This window comes from Triticum dicoccoides, chromosome 3A (assembly GCF_002162155.2).
Source record: "Triticum dicoccoides isolate Atlit2015 ecotype Zavitan chromosome 3A, WEW_v2.0, whole genome shotgun sequence".
NCBI classification, from domain to species: Eukaryota; Viridiplantae; Streptophyta; class Magnoliopsida; order Poales; family Poaceae; genus Triticum; species Triticum dicoccoides.
Window position 1 is genome coordinate 56,113,753 of NC_041384.1, and position 26,014 is coordinate 56,139,766.

Genomic DNA, 26,014 nt, shown 5'->3' on the forward strand with positions numbered 1-26,014 from the left:
ACAACAAAAGTCATGATATGCAGGAAGGAGTCCGGAGCTAGATCATGGAAATCTAGCCCATAATAAAAAATCAAGCCCCTGACGAAAGGATCCAGTGCAAAACCTAGACCCCGGAGGAAGTGGGGGACGAACACAACGCTCTCGTTGGGTTTGGGAGAAGGGACGGCCTGCCCCCGGGGAGGCAGCCGATGCGATATTTCGGCGGTCAGATACCTGGCCTCCCTCAACTTTTTGATGTCTTCTTCCGTGACGGAGGAGGGCATCCATCGGCCTTGAAGGCGGGATCCGGACATGACTGAAGGTTCGGAGCACCTGACCTGAGCTTTGGGCATTTGAGCTTGAGGCGGGGGAAGGATTCGATTAAGCACGGGAGGGAAAAGTAAAAGCTTTGCCCCTTTATAAAGAGGGTGGATATCGAGCGTCCTCCCCGTGTCCGTTTGGACTTGCCTATGATCTAGGAGTCCTAGAAGCGGTCGGGTTACCCACACTCGTATTGATGAGAATCCCGGAATAAAGGGACACGATCTCTGCTTTGACAAGACGTGCCAAGGAAACTGCCTCGCATAACAGGCTGAGGTGAGATAATGAAACAATTTGGATAAAGGCTTGGCCGTGGCGTGTCGCACCACGGAATACGTCAGCGGATTAGATTTGTGTTAATATTATTATTCTCTCTAGGGCAATATGTGGAAACTTATTTTGCAGAGCCGGACACTATCTTTGTGTTCAAAATCTTCTATGAAGTACTTGGAGGAGGAACCCGCCTTGCAATGCCGAAGACAATCTGCGCGCCGGACTCGTCGTCATTGAAGCCTGGTTCAGGGGCTACCGAGGGAGTCCTGGATTAGGGGGTGTTCGGATAGCCGAACTATACCTTCCGCCGGACTCCTGGGCTATGAAGATACAAGATTGAAGACTCCGTCCCGTGTCCGGAAGGGATTTTCCTTGGCGTGGAAGGCAAGCTTGGCGATACGGATGTTCAGATCTCCTACCATTGTAACCGACTCTATGTAACCCTAACCCTATCCGGTGTCTATATAAACCGGAGGATTCTAGTCCGTAGGCCAACATACACATCAACAATCATACCATAGGCTAGCTTCTAGGCTTTAGCCTCTCTGATCTCGTGGTAGATCAACTCTTGTACTACCCATACCATCAATATTAATCAAGCAGGACGTAGGGTGTTACCTCCATCGAGAGGGCCCGAACCTGGATAAAACTTCGTGTCCCCTGCCTCCTGTTACCATCCGGCCTAAACGCACAGTTCGGGACCCCCTACCCGAGATCCGCCGGTTTTGACACCGACAACAGGCGCGGGGACTCCATGGATTCTCGTTTCCAGTCGGTAGCGGCACGGCTTGCAAGCCCCGTCATGTACCACTGGCACACTTTGCCCCCGTTATACTCGTGGTCACGGAGTCGTCTTTCCCACATCTGGCCCACTTGACTTCGGTTGTCACTCCTGCATACAGCCCTGACTGACGCCACGCTGCTCCACCTGTACCTACATGCCACATAGCGTGAGCAGGCGCGCCCATCCGCCAAATCGCCGCACTCATGAAATATCCACATTTCTTTATGCGGAAAGCAAAAGTTCCCCCTAGAGTCAAAGTTTTTATGTGGTTAGCTCTCAAAAATAGTATACTTACGAAAGATAATTTATTACGCAGGGGGTGGAAAGGGGACAAAAATGCCATTTCCGCGGGCAAAATGAAATTGTCAATCATCTTTTCTTTACATGTTCGATAGCTTGTATGCTGTGGAATGTTCTGAAGTGTGCTTTCAATCTGTTAGACATCCCTGAAAATTTGGATTCTGTAATGGGATCCTGGGTTAAGAAATTTAGTAGAGATGAGAGAGGTCTGGTAATGGTAGGGATTTCTGCCTGGACACTTTGGAAATTAAGAAATGGTGTGGTGTTTGATAACAGCAAGGTAGATGACCCTTGTATACCAGTTAACTTCTTTCTAAAATGTCTTCATGATTGGATGATTTTGCAGAAAAACCCTGAAAGAAGTGAGATGATGGCAGCAGGAGTGAGGCAGGTTGGAAAAGTCGCAAAAGAGGTATTCTTGGTGGCTCATGGGTGGCGTCCTTGTGTGAGGAGGATTGCAGCTGAATAAAAACAGCTGATATTCTGCATCCTGGGACCACGACCTTGGCCAGAAGGGCACATCTGGGACAGCTTTTGCTTCTTTCACTCCCTAGAGCGTTACTCTCCTGTTATCCTATATATGCCATGATGTAATACGTCTAGAACCTTTTATGTTCATGTTTGCTCGGTCTGGACCTAGATTTGAGCCCAGTCCTTAGATCAGAGCTGGTAGATAGTAGATGTAAGGGTGGGAGGGATGGCTCCTACTCCTGTATCGCTTTTAGCTGCTTAGATGCAAGGTTAAAGCTTTGTTATCTTTTCATATTTTGATGGTGTAAGAACCTGCTGATTTCTAGTAATGGAAATCGAAGAGGTGGCTTTCTTTTATATTGTTAAAAAAGGAAAGAAAGAAGAAAAAACTCTGAACATTCCATGGCCCAGCGTGCCGAAAGCCCGGGCGGCCTGGCCTAAAGGATAAATTTCACGCTCATTACTACTCCCTCCGTCCTATAATATAAGACGTTTTTTGACACTACAGTAGGTCAAAAGGCGTCTTATATTATAGGATGAGGGAGTAGTAACCTACAGAAAGCAGTATGTGCCGCCTAGCCGCACCACCGATTGTCGCCGGCCGAGGCAAACGCCAGTGCTGTCCGTCCGTCCATTTCCGCCCGGGCAAACTTCACCGCCCCACGAGCTCACCCAAAGCGGCCCCGGAACAAATCACCGGTCACATGATTAAACATGATTGCCCGTCGCAGCGCGGCCAACACGAACGGGGACAGATGCATGCACGGCAATGGGAATGTGGAGCGGCGTCACGTCACCAGATCACAGTCACGCCAAAGAGATCATGGAGATTGGACAGGATTAATGTACACACACGCGCCAGATGCGATGCATCGTCTGCATCACCAGGCGTTGGCTATGGTATTGTGCGAATTATTGCTGTTGCTTGTGTTGCTGTGGTACGTGGTTCGCGGTGGCGTCTTCTACCTTGTTTGCTCCACCGGGCCGGACCACACGACGCGTCGATCCCACCCTGTCCGGCGAGGCTAGCTCCTGGGCCGGCGGCGGGCCGGCGACAGCGCCACCGCCGCTCGACGACGCGCGGTGCGGTCGCCGTCGCCACAGTGCCGCGTTTGGCGTCACCGGGACGGGATCCATCCTCTTGCTTGGTCCAACGAGCTACACGCTCCCGGTTGTTGAGTAGGCCAGCGAGCTGGAGTGGGCCTGCGTCTGGCCCTGGCGCGGCAGCGGCACCGGTCTACTCTGCTCGCTCCACTTGCCGAAGGACCCGCCGCCGCCGCCGCTCATCTTCCGCGACTCGGCGCCGTCGTCGTGGCGGAGGCCGCGGAGGAGCGCCGCCACGTCCTTCATCGTCGGCCGGTCCTCCGGGCGCGTGCTGGCGCAGAGCAGCGCGATCCCGAGGGCCTGCAGCATCTCCTGGACCTGCGTGTCCGGCCGGCCCTGCAGCCGCGCGTCGACCACCTCCGCCGGGTCGCACTTGCGGTGGAGGTGCTCGCGCACCCACTGCACCACGCTCTGCCCCTCGCCGAACGCGTGCTCCACCGGCCGCCGCCCCGTGATCATCTCCAGCAGCACCACCCCGAAGCTGTACACGTCGCTCTTGGTCGTGATCTTGATCATGCATCCGTACTCTGCACCACAAATTTGAATGGGATCAGATGACGTATAACGAACTTCACTAACTGACAGCAAAAGTACGGTGGTACAAAGATGGAATTCTGTGGCTGAAATGGATGCCTTACCGGGAGCGATGTACCCGTAGGATCCGGCGAACGGCGGGGGCGACGAGTTGGCGCCCTCGTCGGCGACTCTGGCGAGGCCGAAGTCAGCGACGCACGCCTCGTACCGCTCCCCGAGAAGGATGTTGTCGGCCTTGACGTCGCGGTGGAGGATCGCCGGCACGCAGTCGTGGTGGAGGTAGGCGAGGCCCTCGGCCACGCCGACGGCGATCGAGAGCCGCAGCTCCCACTCCACCACGGGGGCGCCCGCCGCGCCGCCGTGCAGCAGGCCGCCGAGGGTGCCGTTGGGGAGGTAGTCGTAGAACAGGAGCCGCGCCCGCCGGTTGGAGGCCCACCCCAGGAGCCGCACGATGTTGCGGTGGCGCACGCGGGGCAGCACGCCGATCTCGCACGCGAACGCCTCCACGGACGCGTCGTCGCACGACCGGAACTTCTTGACGGCGATGGCGACCCCGGTGGACGGGACGCTCGCGCGGTACACCACGCCGGACCAGCCTTGCCCGATCACGTTCGCCGGCGTGAGGCTGCGGGTCACGTCGCCCACGCTGATCTCCAGCTTCTGGTACAGCGTCACGTCCCACGGCGGCAGCATCTCGGCGTCCTTGTCCTCCTGGCGCGCGCCGCCGAAAATCGAGCCTTGGCGCCGGCGACCGAGTAGGACGACCGCCGCGGCAATCAGGAGGACCACGAGAGCAGAGAGCAGAACGGCCGTGGCGACGCGAGCGGCGCGCTGAGCTGCACGTTCACGGTCACTGCCGTCGCCGGGGCACCGGGAGAGGCAGAGCGCCGGGTTGCCCTCGACGTCGCTCATGGGCAGCTTCGCGAAGAACGCCGTCTCCGGCGCGCGCCCGGAGAAATTGTTGAAGGAGACGTTGAGCGCGACGAGGTTCTGGAGAGCGGACAGCAGCTGGAGGTCTCCGGAGAGCTGGTTGTGCGAGACGTCGAGCACGCCGAGCCGCGTGAGCCCGGCGAACTCCTTGGGCATGGCACCCGACAGGCCGTTGCAGCTGAGGTTAAGACCAATCTCCAGACCTGCAATCTTGCCGATGCTCGCCGGTATGGCGCCGGACAGCGAGTTGCCGCCGAGGTCCAGTAGCTGGAGCCGCGCGCACGAGCCGATCTCGTGAGGTATCTGGCCGGAGAGCCGGTTCCCGCCCAGAACGAGCTTGGTGAGCGAACCGAGCATGCCCACCTCCGACGGGAGCGAGCCGCCGATGGCATTGTACGAGAGGTCGAGGTACTGCAAGGACATCATTCCTTGAAACAGGCCCTGCGGCAGCACGCCGGCGATGGCGTTGCCGTGCAGGTCGAGGAACGTGAGGTTCCGGCACCCGGCGATCTCGGCGGGGATGGCGCCAGACAACCTGTTCGAGCTGAGGTCCAGGAAGCTGAGGTGGCCAAGCTTGCCGATCTGCGCCGGTATGGCGCCGGCGAGGTGGTTGCCGCTTGCCCGGAACCGGACGAGCGACGTGCAGTTGCCGATCTCCTGCGGTATCTCGCCGGAGAGGACGTTGTCGATGAGCAGCAGCTTGGACAGCTTGGGCAGCCTGAACATGGACGGCGGGATGGGCCCGGTGAGCGCGTTCTGCGACAGGTCGAGCGACTCGAGGCTGACGCAGCCGCCGATCTCCGGCGGGATGGTGCCCGTGAGCTGGTTGGCCCAGAGGTACAGCATGCGCAGCGCCGTGAGCTTGCCGATCTCGGCCGGGATGGTGCCGGATATCTGGTTGTTGTCGAGCTCTAGGTCTGTGAGGTTGGTGCACCGCGCGAGCTCCGCCGGGATCGGGCCGGACATCTTGTTGACGCTGAGCTGCAGCTCCTGCAGCGCGACGAGGTTCCCGAGCGACGCCGGGATGTGGCCGGTGATGCCGTTCATGGACAGGTCGATGACGTTGAGCCCCGTGCACTTGCCCAGCTCCGGCGGGATGACGCCGACGAGGTTGTTCTGCCACAGCAGCAGGTTCTTGAGGTTGCTGAGGCCGCCGAGCTGCGCCGGGATGGAGCCGGACAGCGCGTTCTCGTACAGGTAGATGTTCTGCAGGCTGGCGCATTTCCCGAGCTCCGGCGGGATCGGGCCGGAGAGCAGCGCGGTGTAGATGGCCAGCGTGTCGAGGTTCTTGAGCTGGCCGAGGCTCGCCGGGAGGGGGCCCGAGATGCTGGTCTCGGCGAGGCCGAGCATGGTGAGGTTGGAGCAGTTGCCGATCTCCGGCGGGAGCGCGCCCTGGAGGTTCTTGTTGCCGCCACCACGGAGCACCTCAAGGCTGGCCATCCTGCCTATGGAGGCCGGGATGGCGCCCTCGAGCTGGTTGTCGTAGAAGATGAGCTCGCGCAGCACCGTGAGGTTGCCGATGGCGTTCGGGATGGCGCCCTCGAGGTGGTTGGAGTTGACAGCGAGGCTCTCCAGCTTGCTCCCAGGCCGGCAGAGGCTCACCGGGATGGAGCCCGTGAGCGCATTGTTGCTGAGATCAAGGTGCGTGAGCGCCGGCAGGTCGCCGAGCTGCGGCGGGATGGGCCCGGACAGGTTGGTGCCGGTGAGCACCAGCCGCTCCAGCGTGGCGCCCACAGCCGCCGCCAAATTGTCCGGCACGCCGCCCAGCAGGTCGACGAACTGTAAACTCAGCTCCGTGACGCCGCCGTCGGCATTGCACGACACGCCGGTCCACCGGCACGGCGACTTGTCGGCCGAGCTCCAGCCCCCCAGCGCCCCCGCGCCGCCGCCGCCCAGCGTGCGCTTCCACGCCAGCAGCGCCGCGCCCTGCGCGTCCACGGCGAGCGCGCCGCCGCCCATGCACGCCACGACGACCGCGCAGCACAGCACCGCCGCCACGCGCCCGCAACCGCCCATATCAGGAGGCATGCGCGTACGACGAGCGAGCAGTCAAGCCAGCTACAATGGACTGATTGACACCGCACTGTCGACGAACAGATCAAGAGGCGGTGCGGCGGCGGCTCAGCTGCACATGCTGCTGCGTCAAATTCAGAAGCAACACAAGCACAAGCAAAATCTTGGTTCTTGCTTGTGTTGGAAGGGTAGATAGATGGACGGATAGATAATAACAGAGCACTTGCTTTTAGGTGGCTTGTTGGCGAGGTTTACTCACTCAGTCTCACACTCACACTAAGGTTTAGTAAGGAGGAAGAAGAGAGAGGGGCGTGCAGGCCGGCATGCCTGCAAATTTTATATCTTCTCCATGGGAAAGGAGATCGGCAGGGGTGGGGGAGGGGGATGGACGGAGCAATCCAATCAGCAGCGGCAAACCAGCAAGGAAATGGCGGATTAGGTGGCCGCGGGCACACCAGCGGTGGAGCCGTGTTACTAATAATTTAACTGAAATTTTAACCAGATCAAAGGGTTTTGAGCCGCTGACATTGTAAAGCGTTGCGTCGGGAAGGTCCGGTGAAAACCTCATGAAAAGGCATGGCCCCATCAGAAGAAAAACTACGGACAATCTTGCAAGCAATTGGAGGTGCAAAATGCTCATCATGCATGCAGTGCAGTCCAGCGGCAGCAACAAAAACCGCAGCTGCAGCTAAAAGCGGCGCGGGAATATCTCGGAAATGCAGCGCAACAGTGTGGAACAAGTTCCTTTCAGGAAATTTGGAGCAGCATGAGCCAGCCTCTCTGTCCTTGTGTAAAAAGGGTCCAGTCGGTGAGGCTTTGAGTAGTAGCTGTGATTGTGATCATGGGCATGGCCTCCCTGCCTGCAGGAATCTTCAAGGGTTGAAATCAAAGGTGAAAAGGGGTAGAGAATAATCAAGCTAGGGAAGGGAGGTGGCAGGCATGCATCACAGCTGGTGTAACACTCACATGACAGTTCATTCCCACGCAGTGAAAACCATACTCAAACTGTAGGATTAGCTAGTGGCTGTCTAGTGTCTGCCCTGCAGGTTAAAGTTAAACAAAAGGGTTAGATCTAATCTACCACTACTACTACACCCCTAATGGAGGGCACCATGCACATGCAAAGCAGTGGGAGTAGATGGGATCTACCGCTGCTTAGCCAATACTTTTCACTGCATGGCTTAGCTTATAGCTAGCTCATGGTTAAACTAGTGGGCGGCCGGCCTCCTCACCTCACCCCTGCCTGCCTTTCTTGTACTTTGTGTTAATTGCGAGGAAGCCGCCGTTAGCGGCGGTTAAAAAACTCCTGCCATTGTACTCCACTGGGAGAAATTTCGCAGGCTCACAGATCTAGATCTACCCCTGAGGCGACTACAAATTCCCATTGGTAAATGTGGCGGCAGTCCTAATTAACCGGGGCGCAGCGCCTCTAGCTAATCCCGTGGAGGATAGGAGTAGTAATTCCAATGAGTGGAGGTTACAGAGTATTTACATCGGAACTAGGGCTTCCATTTGGGCTTGGGGCAGGCAAATGTCATGCATTGTAAGGCTGGTCATAATGGGCAAAAACATAGTCTAGTAACTTACACACTTCTCTAGACTATGTTACTACCTCCATAATGGGTAGGAACATCTATGTAGTGTCATGTAATAATGTATTTATTAGGTTATAGACTCATTGTTTCTTGGAGTGTGTGATGTTTCGGTAACTTAGCTAGTTACCACAAGCACCTCTCTCTTCATTAAATATGTGACACATAAGTAAAGTTGTATTGGAGTGTGTGATGTTACTCCTAAGTTCCTCCCCATTGTGACCAGCCTAAGTTGCATTGCCTGATACTAAACAACAGCAGCAGCACCACCATGCTTTTCTGTTCTTCTCTCGCAGTAACTAATTAATTACACTCTGGTGTGTTGATTCATGCTTCAGATGACTTTTTACTGACAAAGTTGGGTAAAAACATCTGCTTGCCTCGGTTCGTCTAAGGGCAAGAAAAATATATTCATGACTGTGGGTAGGCTTAGTTCACAAATACTCCCTCCATTTCAAAATATAGTGCGCCCGCGCTTTCTGAGGTCGAACTTTGACCATAAATTTAACGAACGAGATCGACTGCGGCGGGAGAAAAAGTTACATAATTAAAAACTTCTTTCAAATATGAATTCACTGATACAACTTTTGCTCCCGGCGCAATCGGTCTTGATAGTTAAATTTACGGTCAAAGTTGAAGCACGCGGATAGAGGAAGCACTACATTGTAAGATGGAGGGAGTATGTCTATGTTGGTAGAGCTAGTGTGTTGGGCAATGATGCGCCAGCATGCGGTGAAGCTTAAAAGTGGTGTCAAAAGCTGGCCAGTTTTCTACACGGATGATGAAAAAGACTGCAAAATTGGAATGGAGTTTAACGGACTAATTATTAACCCCATGCACAGCAGCTTAAGTTTTTCACCACATCAGAGTGTAGATCTACCAGACTAGACTAGCAGTTCCTGCTTTACCAACTCAGCTAACAGTCTGCTAGCTTCTACCATGTTCATACTGCTAGCATAGACTACATGCACATAGTACACAGCACAGGCAAGTTTTTCTGACCAAATGACTAGATTTGAAGTCTGGCATGGGAGGCGATCTGGCGGTGGTAATTAAGGGCGAGACGATCTGCAGGATCCAATATTACTGCCGAGCAGAATCTGAATACAATCGCTCTTCTCATCATAATTAAAGGAAAAGAAAGATGGGGTGCAGATAAGCCTGAAGTTGATCAATGGATCACGTGAGGCAGTGGACTCCTCGAGCTGCTTGCCGCGTGACAGCATCCGCTCAATAATTTTGAATTTTCCATCCCAGGATGGCTCATCCAATTTGTTAGTAACACTTGTATTGATATATGCAGGTCGTTCTACAAAGTCGATCATGCATGAACTGGGAAAAAAACATGGCATGAGATGGGTGTGCCCGCGCAGCGGAAAGAGACACCGGATAAACTCGAAGAAGAAAAGCGTCTAATGAAAGGGAGGGAAAGAAATTTTGGTGATTGAGCAGCAATGTTTGAACAGGCTTGCAAGCAACAGTTAGCATATGTTTATAAACAGGAGCAAAGATTGGGTTAGTTAATATAAATGGTGTCGGTAAGGCACGGCGGGAGCGCGTGAGTGAGGGGAGAAAGTTGTTGAGGGGGGCAAGGGGAGAGGAGAATCTAGGCATGAGGCACATGGAATGGGCTAAAGACAAGAAGAATACAAGTCACAAGGACAGGGCCCGGATAGGGGTAGGGTTGGGGTCATGTGAGGAGGAGATGGTGCTTGCAACGCACTTCTTACTGATACGACAGGTGTCCGTTTGTTTAGCTCCGCTCCAGTGCAATTAAGGCCAGCAACGGTGAGCAAGCATGCAAGGGTTAACCGTAAACAAGCATCATCATTCAGTGCCCTACCTAGCTTGGCTTGGCTTGGCTGAGCTAGGGGTGTGCAATTATTTGCAGCCCTGTGGCTGGGGCCATCAGGCAAGCAGAGCACACGAGCATGACCGTGACACGCATGAAAAGAAGAGCAGGCACCTTCACTAGGGTGGTGTGGCGGAGCCAGGATTCGAGTATAGGGGGACCAAGTACGTATATTGATCTAATCTCGTTGGTAATTACTCGTCGCTCCTATCTAAAATTGTCGATCGTTGGGGGGAGGCCCCTGCTCGTCCCCCGGCTCCGCCCCTGCCTAGGACTTTTTCTAGTCCCAACTAAAAAGTCCATAGTCCTTAAAAAGTCTCTCCCTGTTTGTTTCCAAAAACTAAAAAGTTTCTAGTCCCTTTCTAGAGGTTATTAAATGATCATGTTGCCCCTATTATATGAAAATAACAATCAAACAACACCATGGAGTGGCGGGTCAATGGGTGTATGGAGGGGCATTGTTGGAAAAGTCCAAAAAAGACTCTTCTTGAGAGTCTTCTTCATTTAGTCTCAAATGCCTAGTTTAGTCTTTAAAAAATCTTCCCTGTTTGGTAAAAAAATCTTTAAAAAGAATTTTTTCTAGTCCCTACATAAAAAAATCTCTGAAAACAAACATCCTCTAGATCTAGATAGAGCTCCAGGTTAGGAGAGAGTTACACGCAGCAATGGCCAATGGGTTGGGCCAGGGACTGATAGGGTGTTCACCTTGCCGCCAAGTTTCCTTTCCTTTCTCTGCATGCAAGCTGCAGACACGTACGTCAAACTGAGTCTGATGGATGGATGGATCGGGACTTGCGTCCTCGACCAGGGCGATCATCTGGATTGGAAGGTTTCTTCTTTTTCTGCATGGATGGACGGGCACCGGCAGGCCGCTGTCTGAGGTAAGGACGTGGCATGGGAAATCGCGATTGCATCTTTTCCTGTCGAGGCCGGACAACAGTGCCAATGATTTGACACGGCTAGATGCCCGGACGCCAGTACGTTGCGTACGTTCCCGATGGAACCGGCAGTGGCAGGGGTTCGTCCCCGCCATGCATGCATGCTGAGTCAAACATGGATCGAGACACGGCTGATGTTGGGTGCTTAGTGAACAGCCTAATCAGGCCTGATCGCACGCCTCAAACCCCTGGACTGACTCCGTATCCAGGCCAAATATAGGATGGATATGGAGAGGCCCGAGCGCGATCGAGCACGTTTGTCACGTTGGATCGACACCCATCCACATCATAAATTGCATCAAATTCATTCCCTCGACCTACCGATTTCATTTGTTCTCTCCTCTCTTCTTCTTCCTTCGCGCTAGACGTCTCGTATATCAACTGCCACCCTTGCTCTAAAGTCGTCCTGAGCCTTGTCGCCGCCAACACTGGCACAACGGTCCTTTTAAACATGCTCTCACCGCCCGGACATAGTCACTGCCCGGGACGCCGCTGCGGTACGTCCGGCAACTATCGGGCTGTCCCTTGCGCTCTATTGTTCAACCCATTGTCCAACCCATTTTTGTTGGAGTACTCTTTTTGTTGTGATTTATTCGTAGGGAAAATGATGGATTCCAATGCTTCGTCGGGCCAGGAGTATGGACTGACGAAGATAAAATGATTGAAGATGAGTTCTTCGATTCGCCGAATTCAGACGAAGAAGTGAACATGATCATGCTCATGAGCATGCAAGAGGAAATGGATCGGCAAGTGGAGTATATTCTCAATTTCAAGGGCTCAATCAAAGGGATAAGAGTGATCGGTCGGGATAGGGTCTCCGGAGCATGGGTATTGCACACGGACTACTTTGCTCTGGACCCAACTTTTCCAGATGATCCATGGTTTCGTCGCCATTTTTGTATGCGCAAACCATTGTTTTTGCGCGTTGTGAAGGGAGTGGAGGCACACGATGACTACTTCAAGCTCACAAGGGATTGTTGCGGCCAACTTTCTTTCTTTGCTAAGCAGAAATGCACGACTACTCTGAGAATGCTTGCAGTTGGTACTGTCGTCGATGTTGTTGGTGAGATGGTCCGGACGAGGGAAGGAGGGATCACATGCTTGAAGAATACTGTCAGGTTTGCCTACTGTCATGATGCAAGTGTTTGGAGCAGAGTATCCGAGAGAACCAAATGTGCATGACACATAAAAGTTGTTGGCTATTTGGAGAGGTGAGAGGATTTTCATGAATGCTCGATTCAATTGATTGCATGCATTGGCAATGGAAAAAACACCTCAAAGATTTGCATGGAACGTATCAGGGTCACGCCAAAGAGGCCACTTATGGATTTGACATGCTTTCTTCGGAATGTCAGATTCTCGCAACGACATCAACGTGCTTCAATTCCCATGTTTAGGAGACTTTGTGATGAGGAATCATCGCCGTGCAACTACACTGTCAATGGTCATGACTACAACATGGGATATTATCTTGCCGATGGCATCTATCCAAACCACAAGGCGACAAACAAAGCGACTTTACAAGAATGCAGGAAGCAGTAAGGATGTGAAGAGGGCATTCAGAGTGCTTCAAGATTGTTGGGGAATTGTTTGTGGCAGCTAATGACATGTTATTTATTTTGCACGATATGATTATCAAGGATGAGGATGATGGTGTAGCTCAAACCAATGGTTTTGAAGTGCCTAAAGAACAAGTTCAAATGCCGGAAGATCAAGATGCAAATCAGCTTATGGACTTTTTGTGGATGCATCAGAAGCTTCGAGATCATGAGGTGCACGTGCAGCTACTCAATGATCTCATGAAGCATATGTGTACCCACAACGAAAACCAAAGAGCTAATGTTTGAGTTGTGCATTTAAAATAATTTTTATATAAGAATTATGTATTTTCCCTACCAGCATTTTTTATTTACGTGCGATATTGATGTGTATGATGGACGTGCATGGATTTGCATGTATTTAAGAGTCGGGGTTTGAGGTATGTGGCTACCGGGCACGAGAGGGGCGGTTCGGATGCATTCTCGGGCGTGTCGAGGGGCGTCCGCGGATGTATAGGGGCCGGATTTGCAAGTCCGGTTGTAGATGCTCTTACTCACCTCAACTCACAAAAAAAGTGACGTTTCAAACATTGACACAGTTTAAGATGTAACGTTCATCAGTAGTTTAGTGCTACTATATGCATAATGTTCAACACAATTATAGTACTATGTAAACACTTTTTAAGACAAATCTACACATGTAATTTTCAAGTTTCCAGTCTAAATACTTAAAAGGATTTTGGTGGTCAAAGCTTACGATGTACTACCCCCTCCGTCTCTGATAGTGTCAAAAATAATCTTATATTTTAGGACGGAGGGAAGTTAGGAATCGACAGTATACCAAGGCCAAAATTATCTAGGAGTAAGAGAGTTTCGTTTGTGTGCTTTACCTAATAGGAACTGGTGAAGCCTTAGTAGATTGATGGAGGAGAGCTTCGCCGTATAAGGCTTCAACTGTTCAGTAGAACAAGTATTTGCAACTCCAGTGAAAAATCTCAGAAGTTGTGTTGGTTTTTCCTTCTGTTTGTTTATCGCATGTTCTTCAGTTTCACCTCTTCTTTCACATGGATCAATCCTCTTTACTGTGGCTTCATAAGAGTGAATCATTTTCATGAGCAAAGGGTCGGGGCCAGCAAATCAACTATAACACCACTAACAAATATAAAAGAGTAAATGGAGATGGATATTTTGACCGTCGCATCAAATGATTTCTCTTGTTATATTTACAAATCAAAATAGATTAGTCACAAAAGGAGTAAGAACTTCGTCAATCCATGGTAACCGCTGCTGAAATTCAAATTTCCACAGTATCCTCTGGTGCCTGCAGGACCAAAAAACGTGCATAAGGTCTCTTGCTTAATCTTAGCAACAAAAGATGCAGACAATCACGATGAATTATGCAGACGAAAGTAGTAGTAAATCATTGCAGATTCAAATAGTAGTAGTTTGAACCCACGTCAGAGTAGCTCTGGCGTCAACTCACACTTGGGCAGTTGAACCCACATCAGAGTGATTGCCACACCAGGACACCAAGAACTGTTCTTTACATAGCCACATATTGGGAGCAGTGCCCGGGTTTCCAGGGTCGTGGAATTGAGCCCTTTGGTTTCTTTCCGCCCTAGAAAGCAATTAGGCCAAAAGTACGCGTATAGTAAGTCCTAACCACCCCTCTTCCCTCCTCTCTGTGATCTCATTGGTCTTTTGTCATATGCGGTACATATATACCTTGCTTGTGCACAATGAGCAGCCCCAGCCTCCTCCCAAAACATTTAGATTGTTAATCACTCCCAAGGAAGACTAACTTTACTTTTCAGTACACTTTGATCATATGATCTCAGCGTCTTTTGTCATATGCAAGAGACTTGCTTGTCCAAGGTACTAATTCACACCGCATGAAATGCAGGATCAGGATGACTAATCAATCATATTAGACCCCGAATGTGCTCTTTCACTTACGTCGTAGTATAGTGGCACGGCCAAGAGTTCCACTCTAGCATTTTTATGAACCTCGGCTACTGTTCTACATCAATCCAATGAATGCAATTTCTTGAAGAACCGAGGTACTAGTTGTCAGTCAAATGACATTAAATAAGATAATGAAGCTGAAATCCATAGCATAACGCTACTTCCAAAGAAATATGTTTATGATATGATGGTATCCTAGACTCCTAGTGCCTCGTAAATAGAAATTAATTGCATCTACTACTAAATAGGAGTAGTACACCTAAGAAAAGCATGATCAACAATCCACAGGTTTAAAAGCATTTTGTCACATTACAAATAGAGAAATAAACAGTGTTAAAAGAGCAATTCCAGGTCGTTGCACATTTTATCAGGTCTCGGGTGGAAAAGCACAAAATATGTAGATTATATTAAAATGACAGGTAAAGCCATCCTTAAGGATTTTAATCCAGACAACTTCAGCTACACGATAGGTTTCCTACATGCAGTACAGGACAAATTAAACATAAGTCGGAAACAGAACCTTTACTGCATTAGTAATACAATGTCCTTGGAACAGTCAGGACTGCCGCGATGACCATGAATCTGTTACACCTATCCTGCGTAGAAGTTACACCTCAATCAACCATGCCAAAGTTTGAGAAGTTACTACTTACACTTTCAAGATACAACCAAAAATAATAGTCAGTGAATTTCCATGTCTCAGATAGCAAACTATGTTCAACATATGCTCTCCAGTATGAGTTATTAAGTTCCAATTTTTAAGCTGCTTGAGAGAAGTTTTGCAAACTAATGAATATATAAATTTGGTGCATTCTCACTATCTTATTAGATGCAAAATTTACCTCCAGAGGTAAAAGAAATGTGGGCTGGAATCACCATGTACAGGGGTTCAGAGATCAGAACTTCTCAGCGGGTTTGATTCCATCCCAAACCAGCACCATGTTTGTTGAAAGTAGGCTGTATAGGTTCTACAATACCCTGTCTGCTTTTACCAAGGGCCTCTCCCTAAACAAGTTTGACAATAAAACAAAATCAATAGGAAAGTCGAATATTCGGTGTAAGAAATAGATTACTTATCAATATTTTGCTATGTGTTTGCTAAAAAAACTGATCAATGAAAAACATGCCTCACCAAATATTATACATGCTAAATAAACTGTTCAGAAACGTATTTTAGCACACAAAAGAGAAATAACTATAGGAAATATGTTCTTCGTAGATATGTCTGCCCTGATGTCCTCAGGCACTGAGATACGAGAGAAGTGGTGTTTACAAAAAACTATATATACAGAATATTTTTTGTTCTTATAGAGTTGAATTTTTTTCTCGTTGTTCTTGATAGTATATTTTTTTCCATCCTAGAATGCAAAGGCATATACCAAGTCCAACAGTACAGATAAGATATACACATACTTCTTTCCAGCCCATGTTCTCCATGATTCTCTTCGCAGACTTCAAACCGCTGGAACATAAGTTCATATCAACTGGTCCAGCTCCCAAAGAGTCCATGTCCTCGATTGCATCTTCATATTCATCAGAACTCATGCCGTTACTTTGCTTCTGCCCAGGTCCTATCCCTAAGCCGCGGTGTAGCTTTCTTCTCTCAGCAGCCCTGTCCCTATAAGTATTTATCTTGTGCTCCTACAAATATTGCAGACATTTCAGAATATTGTTGTCAAGAACATCAGCGCTGATGCTTTAAGTTTGTTATTTACAACATAAATTACAAATGTGGCTGTATAAGGAAACAATTCAACAGAGGTGGTACTCCAAACTTCCATAGATGATGAAATTAAGAAAGATTAGAACATGGAGCAATATAGCATTATCAATGTATTTTGATATGGCAATATGATACAATACTCTATTTAACTTTTCAATCATGCATATACATTGTTTAAAACACCCAGAATCAGGCTACATAGTGTACATAAGCCATAAAACTACTGTCAATAAAATTCTAATTCGATGGAAAGCATTGTTGCCATAAAATAATTAATAAATCTCTGTCTATATAAATATCAAACTTCTTGAGTTTAACGTTGGGCATTTAAATTGTTACCTAGGAGTAGTACTCACTAGACAAAGGAAGCATTGATGCTTCCTCTAGCCTTTAAGATTTCTTCTATGTTTTTTAACAATTGCTCCCAATCACATGATCTCCAATGCGGCATGAGATGACAAACAAATAGGTTGCAAAATTCAAAATTACTAATAAGCTGAAAATAGCACAAAGTTAAACACTGTCAAAACCAACTTAATGTTTCAGTAAATAGATCTCCAAATGGGTTTGACTATCAATAAATTGTTGGGAAACAAACAGGTTAGACAATATTTCAGTAAATGGCAACGAGAGGAATCAGTTAAACATTAACTTACCTTGCCACTAGCAGCTGAAACACCTTCCCCGGTAGAAGATTCATGAGCAACATCAGACAGGCAACATGCAGTAGACTGCTTATCTGAATTGTTATTAGGGTTGGCATATAGGTCAGGAAAAGCCCAATCTTTTGTTGGGTTCGAAGAGTCATACGCTGATAAAGAGGCCAGGTATTTTCTGCTTGGGTTCCTCAGCCTGTACAACTTCCCTGATACATGAGTACTAGTATAAGTATTACATGGAGTTTTAGGCCCAATAATTGTCAACCAAAGAACAGCGGAAATTTTTCTTCACAGTATTCTGTCTTACTGTAAGCTTTAATAATGGTATCTGATATAGAAAATTCCATCATATTATATTCAAGTTTCAGCAAAAGAAACTTACTCCCTCCATCCTCAAATAAGTGGACGTTTAGCATTCGAAATTTGTCCACAAAAGAGTGTGCTTCTATCTTCCCAATGCACTTTAAAGTAGAAAAGATGTTTCTGTCTCATCACATGGGAATCAAGCCCAATAACATTCAACAGGTCTCCTCATTTTCTACATGCACTTAGCTCATTCGAGGTGGGGAATTAAAGAGGAGAGAGATAGTGGCTTGCACCTTCCCGATGCATTTTCTACTCCACCCCATAATCTGTCTTAAAATTTCTATATGTCCACTTATTTGAGGACGGAGGAAGTATATTAGGAAGGAAAACCATCTACGCCTTGGTATCAAAAGAGCGGTGCACATTCCTATCTTTCTACCCTATCCAAGTATCCAGTCTTACCTGATGAAACACGTACAAGATCAAGATGAACTTCACGAACAGGAGCGGTTCTTAGAAGGCCACCACGAGCAGGCAGAGAAGGATGAAGCTTACTAGAACCCCTAGTTAAACGTCCCACAAGCCTAGTCATGGGCTGACCTTTGCTAACAGGTTCTGTGACCATATGCCAGTCCCAAAGATCAACGCTCGGAAACAATGGCAGCTCATCATTTACTCTCTCTACTTGACCATACTGAGAAAGCCAGTTCTCTTCTTCTGGGGAAACAATATGCAAAGCAAAATATCAGTAAGACGCACACATCACACAGAGACAACACACCAGATAATCCCTAACATGTGCCAGTGCTCAGTATTTCAGTAAATAAAATGAAGATAGTAATATGATGGCCCTCACCTTCCCCTAAAGATTCATGCACAACTGTGAAGCTCTCGATTTGCATTTTATCTTCTATTTGCTGTAATGTAGCATCATTCAGAGAGTCTGATGCATTATCTGAAGCCACGTTACTGAGTTTGTTCTCAACTGCATCACTTTTGCCTTCCTCTGGTGACCATAATAAATTTATTAGAATTGCCAGTGCAGACTTTCAGCATCCCACAACACAAGAAGGTAGGGGAAAACAGCAATAATTCAAGTTACTAACCACTTATCTGTGATTCTCCTAGTAAATTTTCAGTGTTGACCTCTATATTAGAGTATCCCGATAAATACATGTTAATTAGTGTTTCCTCCAGCCTGTAAAAGAAATAACAGAATCAAGCGCAAAAGAATCAGGTGTCTAAAAAAGATGTTTATCAGATAAGAGAGAGTGATTATTTATGCAAGAACCATTCTGATGGCGGTTGATGTGGAATATCCGGTTCCGGTCCTGCTATTAAATGTAAAAAAAATATCGCATTATCTCTCCAATACCAACTGTTACAAAGACTTCTATTTCTCATGATTTGTTTCCCAAAAAGATAGCCTGGACCCTTTCTATACAAGAAAAACAAAACTACAACACTGTGCTACAGGTTCCCTTTCAGATATGGCTGGTGTTACTGTTCTGAAGCTAAAGATCGCATGTTTATATTTCAACAATTAATTCCAAGATAGATATAGATGCCGAACAAATATGCCCTCAAAAGTTGCAGCATTATCAACTAATGAGACTAACAAGAGGATTCCAGGAAACTTTGGCTAGCTTCATCACATGGACTCTGTACACTGGGTTCCTTGCCCTGTTTGAATATGGACATGGGTGTAAGCTCACACAAGACAATGATACATTGAGAAATTTTGAGGAACCAGATGAACTTGTAAGTACCGCATCTGAAGTCCATAACACGTAATCTCCATTCTCATAGATGTAGTACTGACCATCTGTGCTGCTGTAGTACCAGCCAGCGACAGGGTCATGGTAAAACCCAGTACTGAAAATGTAAGTAAACATCAGAAGATAACCAAAACGAGAAGGATGAATAATATGCTGAACAGAGGAGTACAGTAGAGTTTTGGACAGAGAAAGCCTTATATTTCTATAAAATGAACTGTATCCAAAGCCGTAGCTCCGTAAAAAAAAACTGTATCCAAAGAATAAGTTAGGTCGATACAACAACAAAAATGAACTATCAAGCAAATTACAAGCTATTTGTGCTCAGTATTCTGCACCTACTGATTTACTGTTGAAGAGTGAAGTGAATGTGACATAAATCATCCAAACTCTGTATAACACAATGAATAGATATAAGAAATGAAGTATTTGCACAGTCAAAAAGGTCACCCGAGTGATTATCATAATTAGCAGACCACTGTCCAGTGTTTATGCAAAATCAACACAGCTAGACTCGCTTAAAACTCAGAGATTTCTTCACTTAAAATGGCCAGATCCAGTCATTTTTGGCGGCGGGGTGGTGCCGGAGTGGATGGGGGTGGGGGTGGGGGCGCGCCGGCGGGGCTTGGGCGGCGGCAGAATGGAAGAGGGGGAGAGATGAGGTGTGGGGAATTTTTACTCCGCGGGTGGGCGGAGTATATTTGAAGGCCGCGGCCGCCGCGGAGTAAAAAATATCCTCCACTAACGGTTATAAGGGTTCGGTTAGGTGCACTTTAGAGGAGGAAACATGATTTTATCCTCCTCTAACTGATTATAAGGGATCGGTTAGAGATGCTCTAACATAACTAACCCTATGTGCTCTCTTAGACTCTTACTGCTAATTATTGTGACAATGCATCATAAAAAAAACTTCCTATTCCAAAACAGGAGAGATTCAACCCCTCTCACAAACAGACAGAAGTACATATTCAAGTGAAATTCACAACAGCAACAGATATTTAACCCAAAAATGTAAATAATCGCAAGTAATCTGCACTGGGGCAGCAATGCATGCTAACCCCTGAACCCTGATGTCCCTAAATTTGCTACTAACTACCAGCCCGTTCTCGAACAAATGATTCTATCACTCATCAACGCTCCCGCCTGGGGAAGAACTGGATACCAGAATGGATTCGAGCAGCCGCAACTGCTCGAGCTTTGGAAGAAGAAACCTAGACCGTAGGGGGTAGGAAGGGGAACCTGGCGTGGTAGTAGAGCTGGGAATCCGCGTCCCACTCGAACCCCCCGCCGCCGCTTCCCGTCCCGGGGTCGGCGTCGCTCCCGTCCATCGCCGCCGTTCGCCGGAGGGGCACTCGTGGGTGCCGCGCCGCTTCCCAGCGTCCTCGCCTTGCCGGAGTGGTTTAATGGGCCGAATAAAATGGTGCTGAAGGATAGGTGCAGTAATAAACACATGGGCTGAAGAGACCTAAAGGCCCACGAGAAGTCTCCCCTCCTTGTTGCTTAGCGTCTATACCTCGCTTGAGTGCGGAGGATAGGGAGACGAGAGGCTTAGGCCTTGTACAATGGGAAATACTTGGGGATGTGCTTAGAAAAATAAAGCGGATTTTTTTGAAGCACCGGTGCTTATTTCTATAGGAGAGACGCTTAGTTAAGCGTCTACTCTCTACAAATAAGCACCGGTTCTTAAGGAAATCCTGATTTATTTCTTTAAGCACCTCTCCTAAGCATCTCCCATTGTACAAGGCCTTAGGGCTCCACAGGCAGTTGCCAGGGATTTTCGCCGTGCTGCAAGGTGAGAGGAACCTTGCATCTTCATAGTGTATTCAAAAGTTTGTTTTTACTTTTCAAGGTGAAAAGGAATTTTATTTCATAATTATAGAGTGGCCTCACTTCTCCAATCTGACCATAGTCTTTCTACAGAAGTCTTGTCAGTATTTCATGTTGCAAATATTTATACCACGAAGAAAACAATTCTAGGATATTTTAATGTAATTATTAATTATAGGACTTATTTTGTAATCTTTTTTTATGAATGAAAGGGGTTTCCCCCGCCCCATTTTATTAATGAAGTGAAATCAGAAACCAGAGTTGTTCAACACCCACAAATAGCACCCATCGGTGTGACGCCACCCTAGCTAATTAAAAGATAGGATCCAGAGAGCACAGTTCTCTCAAACCAAAGTATTAGAGCTACTTATTTTATTACAGGCCCAGAAATACAAGAACACCATAGGAATCTAACAGAACCTCTGGCACGCCTTCAACTTCTCGGCCTTCACGATCATCTCCAGGCGATCCGCGGAAGTTCTCCGTGACATTTTCCAGAGGAGAATGCACCGTTGCAAAAGCGTTGCCTGAGCGTCGTCGCGGAGAACTTTCGATTGCTGTAGATGGGAGCTTAGCTTCGCAAGAACACATTTGACACTTCTCCAGATACGGCCTGAAAGCATAAATCATTTCTTAATTTCCAAATGCTCTATAAGGATGCAGCCACTGTCAAATTAAACACGGGTTTCCTTTTATGCATTCGCCACAAGGCGCACACATCATTGAAATTGTTGATGTAAGGATAATCGAAAGCTTTAGAGACAAAATCACAAACCTGTTTTGCAACCACACAATCAAATAACAAGTGTTGCACAGATTCGTTTTCAGAGTAAAACACACAAGTTAAATCTTCTACAAGTCTTCTCTTAGCCAAATTATCACGGGTAAGAATCTTGTTATAAGCACCTAGCCAAAGAAACACATGTATTCTTTGAGGTCAAAGGACTTTCCAAAGCTTGTCACCAATATCAGAGACCACATCCCAAAAGTTGATTTGTTTATAAAAAGATTTCGCCGAATACACTCCATTCGCCTCCAAAGTCCAAATAGGAGAGTCAGCTTCATCACTCAAATGAGAGCTTTTGACCAGATCTACCAACTGAATCCAGCATTCAAAACCCGCATTGTCTACACATCTTCTAAAGGTTAACTTAAGATTATCACCATCCCAAACCTGGGCCACTGAACATTCAACTTGATTGCAAAAGCAAAAAAGGTCTCAAAATTGTGTTTTGAGGGAACAATTCCCAACCCTTGTGGGATTGTTCTAAAAGAATTTTGTAATGTTTGTGTATCTATGATCTGAAGTATTACATTGTAATTTTGTGCACGATAAAAAAATTGTAGCTAATTCGCAATAAGAATAAACACCAAGTTTTTTTTAGCAAACCCCGCTTGTTCGAGACGTATGACACGCTCGCCTACCATGCACCTTAAAACCCCTCCAAAAAGAAAACACGCACCTTAAATGGGTCAGGCCTAAATTTCTGTTCGCTTAGCTCTCGCCCGACCCACCGTTCGGCACAATGTACGCATGTTCTTTTCCTTTTTTCTCTTTCTTTCCATCTTTAATTTTTACTTATTTAGTGTTCAACAAAAATATTTATTACCCCTATTCATAAAATTAATGTATATTTGGTAAAACATACTACTTTTATGTGATTTCAAAATATTATTTCTGCAGTACAACAAAGTTTTCTTGTAGTTCAAAAAAAGTGTTCTTGCATTTTTTTTAAATGTTTCATGCATCCAGTTTTTTATGAAAAGATGTTTGTATATTTAAAAAAAGTTTGTACCATTTAAAAAAATGAGTGTCCCATTTAACAAAAGTGTTCACACGCCCCAAAAATGGTTAATGACATAAAAGAATGTTCATGAAAGGGCATCACACAATTTTTTTCTAAAAAATAATAACGTATAAAAATTGCCATTCAAAAATTTTGTTCACAGAACTTAAAATATGTTCATAAAAATATAAAAGTTTGTTCGCGTAACTTTTATTAAATGTTTATAAAATATAGAAAAATGTCTGTATCGATTAAAAAACTCACAGCAATCAAAATATGTTCACACCTATAACAATATTCATGAAAATGTAAAAAAAATTCACATAATTTCTTAAAAACGTTCATGACTTATAAAAATATTCATACACTGAAGTGGGCAGATTAAAATGTTGACAAATTTAAAAGATAAAAAAGGAAAAAAAAGAAGGAACATAAACGAAAAGGACAAAAAAAACACCAAATAGAAAATCGAAACCAAGAAGAAAGACGGAAAACCGGCAAAAATTACAAGGAAAATGGAAAGACTGACTACAAGCTTCCTCAAACCACCCAGAGCATAGTAGATGCTTCCTAAAAATAGCTCTCACCCTTAACGCGCCATTTGGCGCAACCGCGCACGACACGTCACTGCATGGCCAAGCCCAATAATGTTGCCCATCTGCTCACTCGACTTTGCTGGATCACCCGCTCGCTCGCTAAGCCCATGCCGTTAATTGGTTTTTTTGCTCATCGGTCTCAGGAAAAACAGGTCATTTTTTCTGATATTTTTATTTTTTTGTGAAAAAAGGCGAATAAAAATGAATTATAAAAAATATTCATGGATTTAATTATTCTTTCTCAATATATAAAACATGAGGTTTAAAAAGTTACATAATTTTAAAAATAAAAATAAATAAATAATAAAATGGAATAAATAACCAACAAAATAGAAGTAAAACACATAGAAAACTTGCCCGAAAAACCGATGAGGCAAAGGACTGCATGGGTCGACCCACTTAGAAACTAGTAAAGGGAGGAGGGTGTGTGCTGCATATGGAAGTGTTCAGTCAAATGCCATAGCGCATTTCTTTCGATGTTTTTGTTGTTTACATTGAAGCAAACACGAAGGATTCAGACGAGGAGTACTTTTACACCGAGTTTATGGATTCATCTTCATCGGATGAGGATGAAGGTGATACTGAAACTATGATGATGATGGCAATTCTTGATGAAACGGAGCATGTTGAGGAGCATTTTCTCAACCTCAATGGTTCAACGCCGGGACATCAAGTGTTCAATCAGCATCATGCATGGTGACATGCTAGTCTCTACGAGGACTACTTTTCCTCCGGTGTGCTACTCGGCCGCAATTTTCGACGTCAATACTGGATGCAGCGACCATTGTTCTTGCGCACCATAGAAGGTGTCATGGCGTATGATGATTACTTCAAGCTCAAGATGGATGTCATTGGCTGCGTTGGGTTCTCTAGTCTTCAGAAGTGCACGACTGCTATGAGGATGCTTTCGTTGGCACAACCGCAAACTAGTGGAATGAGTACCCCCTCGATGTCTGAAAGCACATGTCTCGAACCCATGGTCAGGTTTGCTACTAAAGTGTTCAAGGTGTTTGGACTGGAGTACTTTAGAGAATCAAATGTCGAAGACACATGAAGACTCATGGCAATGGGAGAAGTAAGAGGGTTTCCATGTATGCTCGGATCCATGTATTGCATGCAGTGAAAAATGAAAGAAATGCACACATGCTAAACAAAGGCAATATCAGGTCATCACAAAAAGCCCATCATCATTTTTGAAGCGGTTGCATCGCAAGATCTGAAGGCTTGACACTCTTTTTCCGACATGCCAGGGTCTCATAATGACATCAATGTATTGCATGGTCTTCATTGTTTGCAAGGTTGTGTGTGAGAAGCTCCTGCGTGCAAATATACCATTAATGGGCATGCGTACAACACAGATATTATTTTTGTGATCGTATCTATCCTTCGTGGGCGACTTTTGTCAAACCATCTTCAATTCATTAGGTAACCAAAAATCCCACTTTGTTGCAAGACAAGAATGTGCTAAAAAGGATACAGCGAGGACATTTGAAGTACTCCAAACCCATTTTGCAGTTATTAACGTGAAAATCCAACTCACAGACCTACTAAACAAATGAGATTTAGAGACATTCATGTGAGGTCATGACAGCTTGTATGTGCACAACGTGATTGTGGAGGATGAGAGTGAGGCAGTTCATCAAGTTCTGGATTTAGAACAGATGGATCATGTCCAACTTCCAGAGAAGAATGCGCCAACATGTGAGCAATTTCTATGAATGCATCATCAGATCCGCAATCGAGAAACTTAAATACAACGTTACTGTTATGTGGGGGAGCATTTGTGGACGGTTCATATAGACAATTAGAGCATGTGTCCAAATAATGTAAGTTTAAATTTGAACTATTTTATTTCAAAACTTTATGTTTGTATTGGATAGCGTTGGATGGCATCTGCCCCGACCGGATGTCTGTGGACATTTGAGGGAGTGAGTTTGAGGGATAGCTTGAAGTCACCCTTAGAACGCTCGGTTGTCAAAAGAGTTTTTTTTTTGGAAAGTCGTTTGTATCCGGCTGGCCGGCTGAAACTTCGATAGACCACGTCCCATGCATACGACGGAAGCGAATTGTGTGTCCCTAGTGCGCCTCTTTCAGATCATGTATCTTCTCCCCCTCCACTAACAGATTCCTCTTTTTGTTCTCTCTCCCCTGGCAAATCACCACCACCCGTTGAGCTCGCACGATCGCACGCCCTTGCCCCGCCCCCGCCACTGACCAAGAGCCTCTCCCTGCCTCCCTCTTGCGCCACAGACCCACCCCCACTGCTTTTTTTGGGCTCTTCACATGCTCCATGTAGAGGACGCCATGGCCGCGCGCAAGGAGGGGCGAGCACCGACCAGCAAGCCAGTCGGTGCACCTAGCGATGGTCGGAGATGCGACCCGGCAGCCCGAGGTTGGAGAAGCGGTCACCACGCGCTAGAACTAAGTGACGTCGAGCTACAAACATACTGGAAATTTGCTAGAATCGGCCGACATCGGAGTTACAACAAGAGACGACAATGCTACGACCCTGCACGGCAAGCTACAAACCGGCGACGACGGCGGAAGTTTCTGCTGCAACCGTATCATTTTTTGCTTGCTACATCCATTCACAAACTCCCGCATTACTTCACGGGGCTGCGAGATGTTGGTGGTGGGTTGCTGCAAACCACGACGACGACAACGAGCGTGGTTGCGAGTAGGACGACTATCTAGCATGGAGCGACACGCGACGCGGTGCCCATATCCTTTATTTTTTATCAATTGCT

General features: G+C 46.9%; 2 protein-coding genes across 3 annotated transcripts; both read right to left on the bottom strand.

Moving 5' to 3' along the window:
* Window positions 1-2,900: 2,900 nt before the first annotated feature.
* LOC119267087 (LRR receptor-like serine/threonine-protein kinase) lies at window positions 2,901-7,098 on the bottom strand. Its single transcript, XM_037548397.1, has 2 exons — window positions 3,871-7,098; window positions 2,901-3,759 (listed from the first exon to the last, which is right to left on the bottom strand). Exons 1-2 carry the CDS (start codon window positions 6,722-6,724, stop codon window positions 3,287-3,289), a joined length of 3,327 nt encoding a protein of 1,108 aa, XP_037404294.1. The 5' UTR covers window positions 6,725-7,098; the 3' UTR covers window positions 2,901-3,286.
* Window positions 7,099-13,768: 6,670 nt separating this feature from the next.
* LOC119267088 (RNA-binding protein 10-like) lies at window positions 13,769-20,470 on the bottom strand. 2 transcript variants are annotated; one of them, XM_037548400.1, is made up of 12 exons: window positions 20,297-20,470; window positions 19,052-19,157; window positions 18,902-18,965; window positions 18,574-18,616; window positions 18,389-18,480; window positions 18,139-18,288; window positions 17,745-17,999; window positions 16,974-17,182; window positions 16,008-16,235; window positions 15,437-15,599; window positions 15,115-15,185; window positions 13,769-13,950 (listed from the first exon to the last, which is right to left on the bottom strand). In XM_037548400.1, the coding sequence occupies exons 1-10, from the start codon at window positions 20,383-20,385 to the stop codon at window positions 15,501-15,503; spliced, it is 1,335 nt and encodes a 444-aa protein (XP_037404297.1). In that variant the 5' UTR covers window positions 20,386-20,470; the 3' UTR covers window positions 13,769-13,950; window positions 15,115-15,185; window positions 15,437-15,500. The 2 variants fall into 2 exon arrangements, with proteins under 2 accessions (XP_037404297.1, XP_037404296.1); XM_037548399.1 differs by having other exon boundaries at window positions 15,115-15,190.
* Between the last annotated feature and the right edge of the window lie 5,544 nt (window positions 20,471-26,014).

What these genes read in the sequence shown, in the direction of transcription:
- LOC119267088 (XM_037548400.1), bottom strand. Translation starts at nt 20,385, where the DNA reads ATGGACGGGAGCGACGCCGACCCCGGGACGGGAAGCGGCGGCGGGGGG. An exon ending in TGTTATGGACTTCAGATGCG is followed by an intron (nt 18,966 to 19,051) that starts GTACTTACAAGT and finishes ATATTCAAACAG; the next exon opens with GGCAAGGAACCCAGTGTACA. An exon ending in AGGAGAATCACAGATAAGTG is followed by an intron (nt 18,289 to 18,388) that starts GTTAGTAACTTG and finishes TATGGTCACCAG; the next exon opens with AGGAAGGCAAAAGTGATGCA.
- LOC119267087 (XM_037548397.1), bottom strand. Translation starts at nt 6,724, where the DNA reads ATGCCTCCTGATATGGGCGGTTGCGGGCGCGTGGCGGCGGTGCTGTGC. An exon ending in CTACGGGTACATCGCTCCCG is followed by an intron (nt 3,760 to 3,870) that starts GTAAGGCATCCA and finishes TTTGTGGTGCAG; the next exon opens with AGTACGGATGCATGATCAAG.